General features: G+C 50.0%; 1 protein-coding gene across 1 annotated transcript in view; it reads right to left on the bottom strand.

Annotated features, from left to right (window-relative positions):
* Positions 1 to 17776, bottom strand: part of PLXNA4 (plexin A4) — a 523137-nt gene that overhangs the window by 68631 nt on the left and 436730 nt on the right. The window contains exons 15-21 of the mRNA XM_014607569.3: positions 16213 to 16349; positions 13462 to 13629; positions 9382 to 9475; positions 6286 to 6525; positions 4673 to 4819; positions 2102 to 2336; positions 465 to 607 (exon numbers count right to left, since the gene is read on the bottom strand). Of these exons, the coding sequence (XP_014463055.1) occupies positions 465 to 607; positions 2102 to 2336; positions 4673 to 4819; positions 6286 to 6525; positions 9382 to 9475; positions 13462 to 13629; positions 16213 to 16349 (1164 nt within the window). The remainder of the gene's footprint in view (positions 1 to 464; positions 608 to 2101; positions 2337 to 4672; positions 4820 to 6285; positions 6526 to 9381; positions 9476 to 13461; positions 13630 to 16212; positions 16350 to 17776) is intronic.

Raw genomic sequence — 17776 nt, 5'->3', positions numbered from 1 at the left:
GTTGCATGGATAGATGTACACATTCCTTAGATAATTCACATTGGTTACTAGGGGACAGGGGACAGGTAATAACCATTTCCCTTTAGCAACGGAGTACCCCAGGATGGATGTGGACACATACCATCGAAACTGGTATAACTTGTGCCCAGAGGTTCAGCCTAGAGTCTTTCCAGGGTAACTCTCCGTGAGACTGAGAAGCTGCCTTAGTTGATGGGTTTGTATCATGTTGCTGACTGTTTTGCACTGATGTAAGGCTGATTACACCAGCATAAATGTGACATCTGTCTGTGCCTTGAGATGATGATGTAGCTTAATGCCCTATGGAAAGAGGCTGCGCCCCACTGCATTGAGTTCGTGTGACGTGCAGCCTGTTGGCATTGCAATAGTGTCCCTTCCATACTGGACGGGATGGGAAAGCACAGGGTGAGCAGGTGGGACGAGATGTTCATTATTCTCTTTCTTACCTCCAGATCCCTCAGGACAGGGTGGTCTTCGATGCCTGGGAAAAGCACCCTCATGGTGTAGGTCCGGTAATCGAGGAAGGGGATCCCAGCACCATCCAAGTCACTCGTGAGCTCGTGAATGTCCGTCTGAAGCTCTGCAAAAGCTGAGACAAAAACCCACTTGCATTATACTGCTGGCCTGGTTTTGTACCTTGACACTATCTGAAAAGGGCTGGGCTGCCCCCCATGCTGGTATAACCTGTACCAGGAGAGGGGAGGAGGGAATAAATGGATGGAGAAGGTGGCAAAGTAGTGGGCTGAGCTTCCCCACCTGTCAGCCTCTCTCCAGGGTCTGATGACACACAAAGTCTGCATGGGGTCAGACACTGAGAAAGGGGTTCAGCTAATCCAGTTCTCAGCATGGTTTGGCCAGCCAAAGGAGATGGTTTGAACTGATCTGGGTCTGAATCAGAACCTGGGTTCTGGTACTCTTGAGCTTAGAGAAGATGAAGCCGTGCCCCACTGGGGACCAGCACCTGCGCCGGGCACGAGCACCCTGAGCAGCCGCCTGGTGATGCTGCCGGCAGCGCCATGTGGGGGAGTGCGTGGGGGGTCCCCACGCCCCCCGCTCTCACTCATACCCCACAAACCTCACACACCCACACCCTGCCCACAGAACCCCACTGACATACACACACCCCAACATACCCTATGCCCCCCCACCGCCACACCCCTTCACACACACACACCCACACCCCACCATACGCACACAGCCCTCATCATACTCGCCCACACACACCTCATCATACACGCACACACACCTCTACCATGCACACACACACAAACACCCCCTACCATATATATGCACGCACACCCCTTACCATACACATCCCAACACCCCCACCATACACACAGACACACACATACACCCCCTACCATAAACATACACACACCCACATACCCTACCATACCATACCATACCCTACCAGACATACCCACCCATACCCCCTACCATACACATACATACATACCCTACCATACACCCCCCCACCATACACACACGCACAGCCACTCCCCAACCCCACCATACTTACCCACACACACCATACCATACCATACTCCCTACCCTACACACTCACCCCCATGCCCCACCATACATACCCCCACGCTCAACCACACCCCATGCTCCACCATACACACACAATATAAAAGTGCAATACTTTATTTTTGAGTGTCTATGCAATCAATCCCTTCTATGTACAGTACACAAACAAATCATGACAAGTATGTTTTGTAATAAAATTAATATATATTATAGTAGGTGTTTGACTTCTAGTTAAGTATATGATTTGGTTGTTTTCTGGTTCAGAAATGCCAACCCTCCTCCCGACTTCCAAAAGGAGTATTTGGGGTGGGGAGGGAAGGGGAGGGATTTCTGGTCAGGGGTTAGGGGGTGGGATGTCCAGTCCCAAGATAGCTACCAGGGGGCAAGGCAGTTGTCAAGGGACGGGGCTACCCGTGCAGACCTCCGCAGCTCACCAGCTGAAAAAATTGCCTGCCCCTGCTCTACCTGCTGTGACCTCCCAAATGAGAGGAGACTCTCTGGCCCCAGGGCCTCTCCTCTCCTCTCCTCTCCTCTCCTCTCCTCTCCCTCGTACCTTCCTTGCATTCCAGTGCCACCCTGGACTCCAGGTTGTCCATCTGCATCTGCAGCCGCTTCAGGGTCAGGTCACTCTCCCGGGACTTGCGCTTGTAGGCAATCAGCACGGCCACGATGAAAATGATGAGCAGGCCCCCAGCCACAGCAATGCTGACGATGGCAGGCAGGCTGAGTGGGCTGTCCGGGGAGATGTAGACCATCCCAGGGGAGAACTCCATCCCTCCCACCCGAGCCTAGGGGGAAATCAGGAGAAAGTCATGTCAGAAAACCCCAGACTCAGGAGCTCCCAGGACCTCCATCTGTCCCTCAGTGACTGGGAAAGTTACACCTGTAGCAGCAGCACCTGAGCTGGGCACCCCAGCTAGTCTCACAAGCTAAACAGGACCCTGAGCTGCTTAGGGCCTGAATGCAAGACAGCCCCAAGGTGCTGCTAAAGGTGACTCTAGTGAATCCTTTTGAGCTAGGTCTCTTCCTTCTGAAGAGGTACCGAACCCAGCTGCCCAGCACAATGCTAGTGGGATGGTGAGACCTTAAGCATCATTGAACAGATGCGCCATTCACTTATAGGCTGTGTCAGAAAGAGCCTTCCCAAATCCCTCATCTTAGTGCTTCATCTTCCCTTCTCTGCATCTCCAAACACATGCACCCAGTTCTCCCCCTGCCTTTGATATCTGCCCTCCCCTCCTGAAACTTTCTCTATATCATAGAAAATGAAGGTTGGAAGAGACCTCAGGAAGTCGCATCTAGTCCAACCCCCTGTTCAAAGTAATACCATCTGCCTTGAAGATAGTTGGACAAGGACAATTATCAGGGTGACACCAGTGCAAAACCCTGCTGTTGCCGGCTTCCTTATTCTGAGGTCTCACTGTACCCCACCATGCTTAATTCACTGTCATAATACTGGGGGGAGAACACCTCCCTGCCCCCATTTCTGCAGGACCTGGGATGTTCAGCGGTTTGGTCCATGCCATATCTGCAGGAGTGAGATTAGGGTGCCGGAGACTGGACAGTTGATGCTTATCATCACATTGGCACTCAGCAAGTACTAACTCGAGTACCAGCAATGCCAAGCTGCATTGGAGAAGGCGTTCCCCAGAACCGCGGTTCCCCCACGTAATCCCGCTTTCACTGCAGGGAACTTTCTGTCTTTGGTTCACAGCCCAGACACTGTCAGAGCAACAACCCCACGCTTGTAAATTGATGACAAATGTATAACTCACCCTTAACACTGAAGCTCACTAAAATACTTAAGCACTGTCTTCCTGCATTTCGAGCGGCATCTCTTGTTTGATTAATCCTGGGCTTGCTCCACTAAATTGACTGGAGTTTGTTTTTTTTTTCTATAGTGACAAGAGCATACCCACGTCCTGCAAAGAGTCAATTTGATTCCCATCCTCACCAGTTCACTGGGGTTTATTTGTCATCCTCTCTCTGTCCTCACCTTTGCTGAACATGATGCACTTTGAATTTCATCCAGAAAAGTATCGGGGAACCCATGATGTCATACCCTTGGAGTTCACACCGAGAAGGATCCATTTCACTTCACTAGTGCTTCCCTTGCAGGATCTTAATGTGCTTTACAACTGTGAGTTAATTAAGACCTGCAATAATATTCCCATGGGGCTAGCAAGGATTAGCATCTCCATTTTACAGACAGAAACTCTAGCCCATGGAGGTTGAATGACTAGTCCAAGGTCACACAGCGAGTCAAACACAGAAGCCAGGACTTGTCACCTCAAATTCGTTGCTCTGACTCATCAGAAAACAATCTCTCCTCAAGTAACCCAATATTTTATCTCCATCAATCTCTGCAAATCTCTCTTCACGGGAATGCAACAATCCATACAACCAGCTTCGGGGGAGGACTACATCGATCAGGGCCAATCAAAAACATTGATCATCAATATTTGTTGACAGTGGCCATGTCTAACAATTGGTTGGCTTGTCCATGGCGTGATGTCATTTATACATTCATTCTCTCTATCAATAAGGTTGTAATATGAAAAGGGATTTTTTTGCCTATTTTGTCATCACCCCATGGGACTGCAGTATGAGAATGATTGAAAAGAAGAGAAAAGAGAAAAAAAGGAAAGAGAGACATAGAGAAAAGAAAAAGCACAGTTTCCAAGGTCCCAATTCTACACTTTTTATTTCCTCATAGTCCCAGCTAGAAATAATAAGAAAAATAATATTTAATCATGCAGACAGCATTGAAATGTTTGCACGCTCTTCCTCTCTCTAGAGACAGACTTTAAGCCTTTCCATGCTGATGGTTGCTGCAGCCAGTGCTGGGCACAGGGCTGACCTGCCAATGCATGAAGCCACATTGGGTGAGGGCGTTGGCACTGTACAGCCGGCACTGTGCAAGAGATATGGGTTTCCTCCAGAGGGTGTCCCCAAAAACAGAACGGCTAAATTCAGGGCCAGTCTCCGATCTGCGAATGCCCTCAGTCCTATCACAGGGCTGGGGTACTGTGCTGCAACATATATCCCCACGCTCCTGGTGGTCCTCATGGTAAGATCCCACCTGGGGAAAGGCTCACGTCACATCACTTTGTGCGTCACTTACCATCACTTTGTGCCGTCCAGTGAGATTTGGGGACTCGCACAGCAGCTGCACATCCGACACCGTCACCGTGCAGGGCTTCTCCCCGACCAGCACCGTGTAGTTGAGCTTGGCGTTCCCTCCAGCCACGGGAGGGATCAGGTTCTTGCCCTGGTGAGAGGAGCAAACCCACACATGCATCAGCAAAGCATTACATGGGTCTGCACCTGCAACATGACTGCCATCCCTAGACAAGCCCTTTTTGGCTCATCCTTTCCTGCCTTGCCCTGTAATGTAGATGCAAACTGGCACAGATGGGTACAGGCTGCCCTGCTATTGCCTCTCTGGGATGATTGGGATGCATTCATGCAAGTAACAGTCCCCACAAAACACCCTTATAAGTGCAAAATGGATGCATCATTGGAATGGGCAGGTGGGCATTGGTGTGTGCGGTTACTGCTTTCCACATGAATCACTTCGAGGCACTGCGATGGACACTGTTCATAAAGCGCTCTGACTTCTAGCAAGTCTCAAAACACAAAGGGGCTGTTTTTGGATCAGCTCAGCAGTGAATGAAAGGCCTTTATAAATCCAGACAGAGGCAAGCTGGGGTGTCCTAATGGCCATATTGTCAAGAACTAAAGCTGTATAGGGAAGGACTCTCAGTTGCTATAAACCTAATCTGCACATGAGGTTTGCAGAGAACAAGCTCACATCTGCTCCGGTCATCGTTAATTAATGGGGCGCTCCAGGATGCTGGCAGGTGCTGCCACTGCTGTACCTAAGCGAACTCGTAGTATCGAGGCCCGCTTTGCCAGAGATAATGATAATAATAATCAGACAATGGGAAAAAAATTACCATTTTTGGGCCCCGTTTCTGTCCAGGCCCCAGGTAGCCGCCCAGTTCACCCATGCCTCTGTCTGCCCTGGGTGCTGCGCTGTAGTAAAATGTTGGAGGGTGCTGGGTTGTGATTGGCATTGTGTTGGTAGGTGTTGGGCTGCGATTGGTGGGATATTGGTGGGTGTTTGTTATACGTGGGTGCCTGGGCTGTGACTGGTAGGATTTTGGTGGGTGCTAGCCATGATTGGTGACGTGACCACAATGCTGCGATGGCTGAGATGTCTCAGCAGCGGTGGCAGACGACAGAACAAGGAGCAATGGGCTCAAGTTGCAGCAAGGGAGGTTTAGGTTGAATATTAGGAAAAACTTTCTCACTAGGAGGGTAGTGAAACACTGGAACAGGTTACCTAGAGACATGGTGCAATCTCCATCCATGGAGGTTTTTAAGGCCTTACTCAACAAAGCCCTGGCTGGGATGATCTAGTTGGGGCTGGTCCTGTTTAGAGCAGGGGGGCGGACTAGATGTGACCTCCTAATGTCCCTTTCAATCCTAATTTTCTATGATTTGATGTCACAGGGTGCAGTGCTGTGACTGCTGGGATGTTGGCAGAGCCTCTCTTGTGTGTGGAAAAAGGTGTGGACGTGTGTGGATGGTCTTCTTGGACTGGTGGGATGTGGGTGGGGACCTCTGTGTGACTGGTGCAATACTGGCAGGTGCAGCGATTTGAACATCAAATGCATTTCTAAGAGGCATCACCATTCTCTGGTTCTCCATCCCTTTCCCCCACACCCTCACCTTCAGTATGATGGGGCTTCCCGGCTTCAGTTCCAGGACCCCTGCGGGGTTGAAAACCTCAAACACTGGGTTGGGGTAGTAGGTGAAGTTGGTTTTGTTGAGGATCAGCAGGGACTGCACGTTGTCCAGGATGAAGCCGAACTCTTCTGGGCGCTCAGCTAGATCAGACTGGTAATTGGGGTCGACTGCCAGGGCTGGAGCCTGGCAGGTCATCTCGGTGGAGTTCTGCACCTCACAGATCTAGGGGGAAGAAGCCAATATGGACCTTTAAGATGAAGCCACTCGAGCAAACACTTTACAGGAGAATAAACCCCATTCTGTGACAGTATCCCACCTCACCCCTACCTCCAAGAGGGTCGCCCTGCCTGGGGTACCATTGTCACTCCACCTCTACATCCATCCCTCCTGAGGGTACAATCAACTAGACTGCAAAGGGCATGGAAATCCCATTCTTCTTGTAGGAGGCTTTGCTGTCTCAGCGCTCCTGCTTACGTGGCACCTCCTCCTTGGAGAGACTTCAGTCTCCAAGGATGCCAGTGCCAGCATCCTGCATCAACCCCGATTTTTCTTCAGCTCTGCCTCAATGCAGAGCTACACCACCAAAGCTACAGCTCCACCCCCACTTGGCTTCCCCGCTTTGAGACTTGCTTCAACTCTACATCTAACTGAGGAGTCTCATCTTACCAGTAGCTTTTATCTTTATTGCAGGCTAGATAATGCACTGTCCTAAACTTTGGGGCTCTCCAAGTCTGACTCCAGAGGACAACCTTGTGCTTACAATGTTGGATCAGGACTCAGGGGATGTGGCTATTTGGTGCCTGGTTCTGCCATTCACATGGTCTCCAGATAATGTTGAGTAAATCACTGATTGTCTCCATGCCTCAGTTGCCCATCTATAAAATGGGTCCGACAGCAATTTTGCTCTCATCTGGTTGGCATGTATGCACCTCTGGGCAGTGTCTGTCTCTCATTAACTCTCCAGAGAGCAATGAGTCCAGACCTCGGTGGGCAGTATGGTACTCCCAAAGATCATCACAGACCCAGGTCTGCCTGTAACGTTCCTCCCTTTCCAACTTCCTTTTCCCCATTTGTTGCATCCTTTGCTGCTGAGGAAGGCTTTGCTATGGTGGCTGGCCTCAGACAGGGGCTAGGATTGGTTTAGCCCAGATTGGTGCACAGGAGAAAGGTGACTTGGTGCCTAAGAGATGCAGAAGATGCAACAGGCCAGTCTCTTCTCACTGGGATGGCTCTGACCTAGCACCAAGTAGCCCACCTTCGTGCCACAGCCTGCTCCACGGGAGGGCTGTGGACTGCTCACCTGAATGGGCTCAACATTGCAGGGAGCACTGGAGCAACACATCACTGGGCTGTGTCTGGTAGGTGCGACAAGGTCAAAACTATACACCCAGTTAGAGCCAGAGCTGCCCCAGAGGAGCAGTTGAGATGGCCGGAGACGGGGAGTGCCAGCAGGCAGCTTGCACTGAGGGAGGACCCGTGTACAGTTCATGCTCTTGCTGGAGCTTACCTCCATGTATCCACCGGGACCCTTCGTCCTCCAATGCTTCCCCCCACACCTGAATCCCCAACTGAATGCCTTGCCCGCTGCCATATGGATCCTCACTTGGTGGGCGGCAGCTGACTTCAGATGCCAGGCTTCCCAGGTATCCCTTCCTTGCCTCCCCAACAGAGCTGATGAAGCCATGCTAGGATAAGCTAGCTCCTTCCACCCAGGCACTGCTTTTCTGTTACCCACAAGCCGCTGCAAAATGCCACCCATCCCTTTCTGCTCTGAAGTCTGGAGCTGGTCCAAAGAACTCCTGGGTCAGTAGGACCAGAACCAGACCCTACACCTGAGATTCAACAAGGACAAGTGCCAAGTTCTGCACTTAGGATGGAGCAATCCCCTGCACCGGTGCAGGTTGGGGACCAACTGACTAAGCAGCAGCTTTGCAGAAAAGGACCTGGGGGTGACAGTGGACAAAATGGTGAATATGAGCCAGCAGTGTGCCCTTGTTGCCAAAAAAGCTAATAGCATCCTGGGCTGCATTGGTAGGAGTGCTACTAGCAGATCAAGGGAAGTAATTATCCCATCTATTCAGCACTGGTGAGGCCACATCTGGAGTAGTGTGTCCAGTTTTGGGCTCTCCACTGCAGAAATGTTGTGGAAAAATTGGAGACAGTCCAGCGGAGGGCAACAAAAATGGTCCGGGGCCTTGGGCACATGACTTGTGAGGGAACTGGGCTTATTTAGTCTACAGAAGAAAAGACAGAGGGGGGATTTAATGGCAGCCTTCAACTCCCTGAAGGGTGGCTCCAAAGAGGATGGAGCTGGACTGCTTTCAGTGGTGGCAGATGACAGATTGAGGAGCGATGGGCTCAAGTTGAGCAAGGGAAGTTTGGGTTAGATATTAGGAAAAACTTTCTTATGAGGAGGGTAGTAAAGCACTGGAATGAGTTACCTAGAGAGGTGGTGGTATCTCCATCCTTGGAGGCTTTTAAGACCCGGCTAGACAAAACCTTGGCTGGGATGAAGTAGTTGGGGCTGGTCCTGCTTTGGGCAGGGGGCTGGACTAGATGTGACCTCCTGAGGTCCCTTCAACCCTCATTTTCTGTGAGTCTATGAGCCTCTTTCCAGCTGCCAGCCTGCATACACTGCTCCTGAACTGGCCAGTGGTGTTACCATAGTGGGAGTGGAGTATCCTCACACTTTGCTGATCCCAGCATGCTCTGCTGGGAGCAGGAGTTTGGATCCATCCACTCGATACCGCAGCTGCAGATCGGGGGGGGCACATGCAATGGGTAGGCAGCGACCACTTCTAGCACACAAGTGTCCGAGCCACTGAAACTATCCCTGGTCACAAGTGTCACTCTTGCGGCAAGGCCCGGCAGAGACCAGGAACTGAATGGACCATTGACACTCCTCTTGCCTCTCCAGGCTGAAGCCGAGGCATACTGGAAGGGCGTTCTTGAGGGGACCTTGCCTTTGCTTCCAGGGTTTGCTGCTCTGCAGATAAACAGATTCACTCTCTAGCTCATCTCACCAGCCAACACTGCCATGCTCTTTAACGCGATCCCATCGCCAGCAGTAATACTCACATTGACGTGCTCCTTTCCCCCATGCTTCGCCCGGATCTGGGGGTTCTGTATCAGGTCCAGGTGTGTTCCCCATACGACAATGGGTGTATTTCCACTGGGAACAGAAAGAAGAAAGAGCATGAAACACCCATTTTCAAAACACCCAGGACCAAATGTAATGGTGGGGGGTGCTCCCAGGCTGTGCTGCCCTTAAAAGTGCCATATGCGGACAGACAGCCACGGGCCAACTCCCCGGTCAGACAGACCGGGACTCCCACACCCTGATCTGTGATGGGGGCAAGGCAAAAAGTCTCCAATGAGCATTTGTGCTGCTCAGTCACGAAGCCTGATTTGCTGTCTCATCCATGCCCTTCTCCTACCCAGCACTGCGGTTTCAGCTGATTTTCACCCCGTCTCTCAAATGTGAATCTTTCTGTGTTATTCCAGGGGAACGACATGGGGAGAAGCCCAAAACTTGCTGGGGACAGAGAGGAGGTTGCCCTCTTGTGCTCTCTGTCTTCCCCTTCCATCAGCTTCCCTCCACTTACTAAACGTGCAGGGCAAAGTATATGGACATGGACATGGTTAACTCTTGGGATGTGATAGGTTTGAATGCATAGGAGAGAGCGCCCCATTAGAGAGAGAGAGAGGCACCTGGCTATGTGTTGGCTTGCTAAGATTGAGGGCACTGGGCTTGTCTCATATGAAGCCTATTCTGGAAACACCATTTGCAAGGGATCTGGAAACCTTCCTCAGCAACCTATCAGGGACCCTGCAGAGGTTCAGTGCAGGTATCTTGGTGCTTCTGGTTTCAATCACAGCCAAAAGTGTGGAAAGAAACCAGGAAAGATACACTTCCAGACCTGGAGGTTAGCACTCAGGGCTGCATGCAAAAGGGATGTATATTCTTCCACATGTGCTGGGATGCAAATTGGGATGTATATTCTTCCACCCGCACCGGGTTGTATATTGGGATGTATATTCTTCCACCTGCACTGGGATGCATATTGAGATGTATAGTCTTCCACCCGCACTGGAATGTATGTTGGGATGTATATTCTTCCACCTGCACTGGGAAGTATATTGGGATGTATATTCTTCCACCTGCACTGGGATGCATATTGGGATGTATATTCTTCCACCCATACTGGGATGCACATTGGGATGTATAGTCTTCCACCTGCACCGGGTTGTATATTGGGATGCATATTCTTCCACCCGCACTGGGATGCATATTGGGATGTATAGTCTTCCACCCGCACTGGGATGTATGTTGGGATGTATATTCTTCTACCCGCACTGGGAAATATATTGGGATGTATATTCTTCCACTCACATTGGGATGCATGTTGGGATGCATATTCTTCCACCCGCATTGGGATGCATATTGGGATGTATAGTCTTCCACCCGCACTGGGATGTATGTTGGGATGTATATTCTTCTACCCGCACTGGGAAATATATTGGGATGTATATTCTTCCACTCACATTGGGATGCATGTTGGGATGCATATTCTTCCACCCGCACTGGGATGTATATTGGGATGTATATTCTTCCACCCACACTGGGATGCATATTGGGATGTATAGTCTTCCACCCGCACTGGGATGTATGTTGGGATGTATATTCTTCCACCCACACTGGGATGTATACTGGGATGTATATTCTTTCACCTGCACTGCCTCCATCAGCCCTGTTTGAGGTTCTGCTCAGTTGCCTTGAGGCATCTTGCTAAGCGTTCGGCCTCATCCTACTAAACAGTCAGGTGAGCAAAGCGGCATGGAGCTGCTTTTCAAGGCCTGGAGTAGGGGTGCAGCATTATCTGTGAAAGCAGAGGCCCTGCTGTCAGCTCTCATGCCACCAGATCAGGAGAGAGAGGAACCTAATGAACGGCCTTCAATGTCTCTACTGTGGAGCTGAGTATTCCCAGGGCTGCGAAGTGCTTACATTAGATTCAACAGCCTTCCGGCTTTAACGCTCCATCCTTGGAGGTTTTTAAGACCCGACTAGACCAAGCCTTGGCCGGGATGATGTAGTTGGGGCTGGTCCTGCTTTGAGCAGGGGTTGGAGTAGAGGTGACCTCCTGCAGTCCCTTCCAACCCACGTTTTCTATGACTCTAACTCCCCTTCCCCTTCGGAGGCAACTGGGCTGTGATCTGTGCCTTAAAGAGCAGTAGGGAGAGCCGGCAGGCAGCAACAAAAAGCCACTCAGCTTTATTTGCTATTTGACAGGGCAAGGAAAACCCAGGATCCTGAAGGCTGGTTTTGGGGTGGAAGTAATGTTCTCCAGGGTCCAGGATGAACCCTACCAATCTCATTGTAGAGCAGTGGCTCCAATCCAGCTGTGGCTGGGAAAGACCCACAGCTGGATGCTTGCTGGGGTGAGGTTGGGGCCTGAACCCAACTATGGAGGGACAGAAATGCAATGTTCATCAGGCTCCACAGACATCAGACAGATGCTGTTTTCAACAGGCCGAGAGCTGGACCCGTCGAGTGGCTGTTCATTAAGCCACATGGAGGGAGTCACAGCCCATTTCTAGTGGCATCGACTTCACAGAAACCAAACAGCCCTTTTCCCCTACTCGCCAGCTTTGAAGCAGTGTGAAGAAAGCTGCCTGTGCTGTAACTTTCCTAGGGATAATAGCCGAAATCACTCTCTAGGGCTGTCAATCCCGCACCTTTCCCCAGCACGAAACTCACTGTAATAGGGAAGGGAGTAAAGCGATTTCTCATTTTGCTGATAACCTAACACTGTGACTGAAAATAAAACCCTGAGATGGAAAATCTGGACACGAAAGCCTCCAGCCCAATGCACAAAGATTCGGTCTGGCTCAAACGGTAAATTCCCTCACAGTAATTAAAGCCACTAATTGATTTGTGAAAACATGCTCCGGACGGGAGCTGAGCCAGGGGGATTTACAAACCCTGCGCCTAATCCCCAGACACTCCAATCACTCCAGTTTGACAGGGGAGATGAGAACTGTAATGGACGGATGAGAGGAGACTAATATTTCTGACTTTGTATCTTTTCAAGGAAATCCCGGAGCATTTAATGACCAATTTCTCTCTTCACTGGGCCAGTCTTGCAAGCTTGTGACCGCGTTTGCGTAATATTTGGGCCCCTTCCACACTCGAGGCCAAATCTGTCCTCTCAGCTATATGAACGTGACCTGTCTGGAGTCAATGGGGTTGCATCCGTGGTATTAAGGGGAGAGTCTGGGCTTAAAATAGGTCAGTCCAGTCCATAATGAGCCTTTTGGTGTAGGGGTGAGGTCGGGGCCTGAGCCTCCCCTGGTGCTTGTGCATCATAAATAGAGCCCTGATTTTGACTGGGGTTTCCGAGAACCACGGCCAAACAAATGAGATGCAAGAACATGGTGCAGAGCAAATCCAGGCTGGGTGAAAGCAGGAGCTGGTCACTCTCAGTCCCGGAGATTAGTGAGGCATCTGCAGCGCTTGGTGATACGGATGCATCTCCAAACATGTTGGATCTGCAGCCTTGGCCTGGAGATGTCTCAAGAGCTTTCTCCGGAAAGAGCCCATTCAGCACTTGCTTTCAGAGTGGTACTTCAGCACTTGCTGTTCTGCAAGTGCCAGAGCACCTGGAAATTAAAGATGAGGAATAGGCATGACCCAGACTCGCTTGAACCTCAGTGAGAAATGTGCTGCTGAAACTGAGGATTGCAGGTTGGAGGGTTTGTTCCCATATTTCATCTGAATAGGTTTGGCTATTCCTCGGGGGGTGAATGTGGGATGCCCCACTGAAGATACATTAAGGTGGCTCTACCCAGCCCCTAAGTTAAGGGGAGAGGTGGTAAAAGAAGAAAAAAAGCCCTCATGCCCATCCAAATGAAGGGCACTATGCAAACTATAAGGCACTGCTGTAAATATTTTAGGGCATAATCTTCCCCGGACCATGACACCATGAGTTTCTGTACTGAAATATTATTGAAATCCAAGTCTCGTCACATTAATTTAATTGGAAAGCGGTTTGCTGAACTGGAGCCTTAGACAGCCCATGCCTCTGAATCCGGCAATGCACTGGGACATGAGCAGCAATCAAGGAGAAAGGGAAGTATGAGTGCTGACTGAACAACTACCTGAAGATGCTCCACTCTGGCTCGATCCTCATGATGGTTGGATCCTCCACATATTCAAACTGCAGCTCCTGAGATATCTTGGCCTTGTCGACCTGCACGGAAACCTGCACCTTCTCGAACCCTTCGCCGGAGGCTGTGGTGTTACAGACAATGTGCTTGGGGGTCCTCCTAGGAATGGAGTTTAGGAAGAAATAAAGCAAGTGCTAGTCCATGTGAGCAAGACAACGTCACCAATGAATGCCTCTGCCACCAACCTGACCACCCAGGATACCTCCTGTGCTTTGTATGCCCTGCTTCGCTAACCTGAGGAACTTGATGCTGCAGGAATTTAAGGTGAACAGATTCGCACAGCTATTCAATCAAAACTGACATCTTGGATAAATGGCATAAGCTTTCCACCCCCAGGTCATCATGGCATACACTGAACCCCAGCTGGCATCCCAGAGCTATTTGACTCAGGGAAGAGTGCTGCATGATGAAGTGCCTGCCAGGGGTTTCATTTCATCCTACAAAGCACCGTCAGAGCAAGAACTGTCTCTGCTTTCTCTGTAATTTGGCACAACAGCATCCATTTTTGAGACTGGGTTACAGATAAGCACGTGCTTTGCAATCCTGGGGTGGAAGGTGCCAATACAGTGTGAAGCATTTTATTAATAAAGAGCCTGAAGCAAAAAAAACCAACTATTTTTTAGGGTTTGAAACCAGAACCAGGAGTGAGTTTTGTAGCTGGCCCTTCCCTTTAGAGCAGGCTGAGCAAGAACCTAAGCCTGAGAGCCTTGATCTCCGAGCACCTGTGATCAGTGACTCAGTCACATCGGTTCATATAATCAGAGAGAAATCCATCATTATCCTGCCTGCGTGACACTCATTCCCTCTGATTTCCAGCCTTCCCCTCTGCCACCCTGAAAGGAAACTACTGGACCTAACCCCTTGAACACTCCCTGGTCAGTCTTCTGTAAGCAGCTCCAAGGCAATCACTCTTTCTACCCGAAACCCGAAATCACAGGCTGGGACAGAGAAGTGGGGCTGGAAGGGATCTCCAGAGGTCATCTAGTCCAACCCCCTGCCTCAGTTGCAGTCTCTGAGAAAAGCTTAACACCCCCCCCCCGACATACGTAGCAGCAGGAAAAGGGGCAGAACGTATATCCAGGAACTGCAAAAGTCAAGTTGCATCAGTCCCAGGAATGACGAATGAGCTACCGACAGCTCCAGGGACTGAAGTCCTTACCTCTAATTAGTTAATTAATATTGTTCACTTTAGGAGGGGTTTGTGCTTTGGCACTGGGCACCGACTCAGTTTCCCAAGGATTAAAGAAGAGTCAGGAGGTGACCCTGATTTGGGGTTACTGTTATTCTGGACTGGGATCAAAGAGGCGATGTAGAGCAGAAGAGTCCCAGTCTCTGCTGAGCCATCCATTTCACTGATGTCTAGGGTTATATTTAGACAGCAGAGAAGTATTTTAGGACTCAGAGACAATAGGTTATATTTCCCCTCTCCTATACAGTGGGGATCTGGAAAAGAATTACTTACATTTTACTCCCAGGTAGACAAGCGACGCATGGGGCCCAAGGAGAATTAAAATGAAATTTAACAAGGGACCGTGGAAAATGTACATGAAATACCAATCAAAACAGTGAAATGCATCATGTTCTCCCACTTGGGAAGATGCCCACTAGGGACCTTCACATGAAATACATGAAGCTGAAATGGCTGTGGGCTGCGAGACAGGAGTGGTGTGCATGTCTGAGACAGGCTCTCTCCTCCTGCCTATCCACCTCATCCTGTTCTACTACAGTCCTCAAGGTGCTCAAAGATCTGCCCAGGCTTTGGTTTCATGCTCCCTCTCTTTTAATCTGCTTCTCTTATGGTGATTTTGACTTTAATGTGGACAGTAACATGACTGGTGCTCACTGGGCGCACCTACACGTACACATTTACTGTGCAGTAACTGAAATTACTGTGCAGAATGGGCATGCGTCTACACGTGCATGCCTGTACTGTGCAGAAAATAGGGTGATTTATACCAACTTGAACATAAATTTGATAGCTGCATCATGCAAGTATCAAATTTACACCTGATGAGTTACTGCGCAGTAATGCACATGTAGACGCCTTACTAAGCAGTGACACTGTACGTGTGGACTAACTTTACTCCCAAGAGTAAAGCGTGCTTTAATGCCTACACATGTAGAGCTGGCCTATTCCCACTTACTGCGCAGTAAATTTAAGCCAAAGTTAATGCATGTGTAGACACATCCACTGAAAGCAAGAGGAGCTACTGGTATTGCTTGGTTACCCTTAGGCATCGTTGCCCACTTCTCATCACACAGCCCCTGCACCTACATCCTGCTTGCTGTTCCAGATCTGGGCCTCTCCACAGCTCAACCAATAGACTACTGCCATCATCTGCAAACCACCCTCTAGCTAATCCTTTGGTCACGTATCCATGAGTTGTGGCTACCAACTATGTCAGGGACTGCTCAGGAGAAATGATGTGCTGAAGGGACTGAGTTGAACCGTTTCATGTGCACCTCATGGGGGAACATGCTAGATTACTACACCCACTTCCACATGAGTTGTCCAGTGCCAGGACCAAGTCTGCCGCTGTCTAAGCAGTCCAGGTCCAGGACAGCTGGATAAATAGGAAATATCTTTTGTATCCCCATAGTCAAAGAGCACCATTAGAAGAGAGTGTTAGCAGCCTCTTTCTCTATTCATGGCACGTATAATGAGAAGGATGGCATGCATACTTGTAAAAAAGGCACGGTTGGCTCCCAAACTTCACCATGACGTTGCTGCCAGCATTCAGGTTGGAGCCGGTAATTGTCACCTGTGTGCCGCCCGACACTGGGCCCCTCTTCGGCTTTAGGCCTGACAGCGCCAATGACTGCGAAGAGAAAGGTTCACATTGAGTAGGTGTTGGGAGATGCTAGCCTGTTTATGCCCAGGATTAAGGGCCTTTCAGGGTGTGCTATAGTCTATGGGAGACTTGTAAACAGTAGAGGCCATAATACTAAGCAGGCCACGACCCTATTTGTCTGCTCAGTCTTATTTCTTCTGTTCCTCCCCGCAAAGCTGGGCCTGCCGTAGCTACTCATAGATGATCAACATTTCAAAGGGAGGTCCAGGCATGAAGCAGTCTAGCAAAGACCCAGATCTCCATTACCCAAGTCCAGTTTGGAACTTACTTTGCTAAAATAGAGCAGCTCCTCAGTCAATAAAACCCCATCCTCAACTAGCTAAACGGATCTGACACAACCCTGCATGTGTGTTCCTTATGGAAAAGTCACTAGAGCTTTATAGATGCTTCTGGGCTCCCCACTTCAGGAGGGACATGGATAATCTTGAGAGAGTCCAAAGGAGAGCCACCTGTATGATCAAAAGCCAAGAGGGCAAGCCTTACGAGGAAAGGCAGAGGGACATGGGACTCTTCAGCCTGGAGAAGAGAAGGCTCAGGGGGGACTTGGTGGTAGCCTACAAGTTTATAAGGGGGAGGGGGGTGCATCAGGACTTGGGAGAACAGTTGTTCACCAGGTCACCCCAAGAGATAACAAGGTCTAATGGCCACAAACTCCTGGAAAGCCAATGTAGACTGGACATAAGAAAACATTTCTTTACAGTCCGTGTGTCCAGGGTCTGAAACAGACTCTCCCAGAAGTGGTGCAAACACCTACTCTGGACTCATTCAAAAGGCATCTGGATGTTTATCTTCCTGGGATCATTTGACCCCATCAGATTGCCTGCCTATGACAGGGGGGCTGGACACGATGATCTCACAAGGTCCCTTCCAGCGCCTAATGTCTATGAATAGATTTCATAGATTTCATAGACATTCGGGCTGGAAGAGACATTGTGAGATCTTCGGGTCCAGCCCCCTGCCCAAGGGGCAGGAAGGCAGCTGGGGTCAGATCACCCCAGCAAAATAAGCATCCAAGTGATTCTTAAAGGTATCCAGAGTAGATGTTTGCACCACTTCTGGGGGGGGAGTCTATTCCAGACTCTGGAGACTCAGATGATAAAGGAGTTTTTCCTTATGTCCTTATGTCTGGGATCCTATGACCCCAGCTGACTTCCTGCCCCTGGGGCAGGGGGCTGGACTCGATGATCTTCCGAGGTCGCTTCCAGCCCGAATGTCTATGAGGCTATGAGTAAAGCAGTCTTCCTGCAGTTTGTGACCATTAGATCTTGTCTTCCCTTGGGGTGCCCTGGTGAACAGATGTTCCCCCAGTTCCTGATGCACACCCCTTATGTACTTATAGGCTGCCACCAAGTTCCCCCTGAGCCTGCACTTCTCCAGGCTGAAGAGTCCCATGC

This window comes from Alligator mississippiensis, chromosome 4 (assembly GCF_030867095.1).
Source record: "Alligator mississippiensis isolate rAllMis1 chromosome 4, rAllMis1, whole genome shotgun sequence".
NCBI lineage: Eukaryota > Metazoa > Chordata > Crocodylia > Alligatoridae > Alligator > Alligator mississippiensis.
This window is presented reverse-complemented; position numbering and strand designations above follow the sequence as displayed.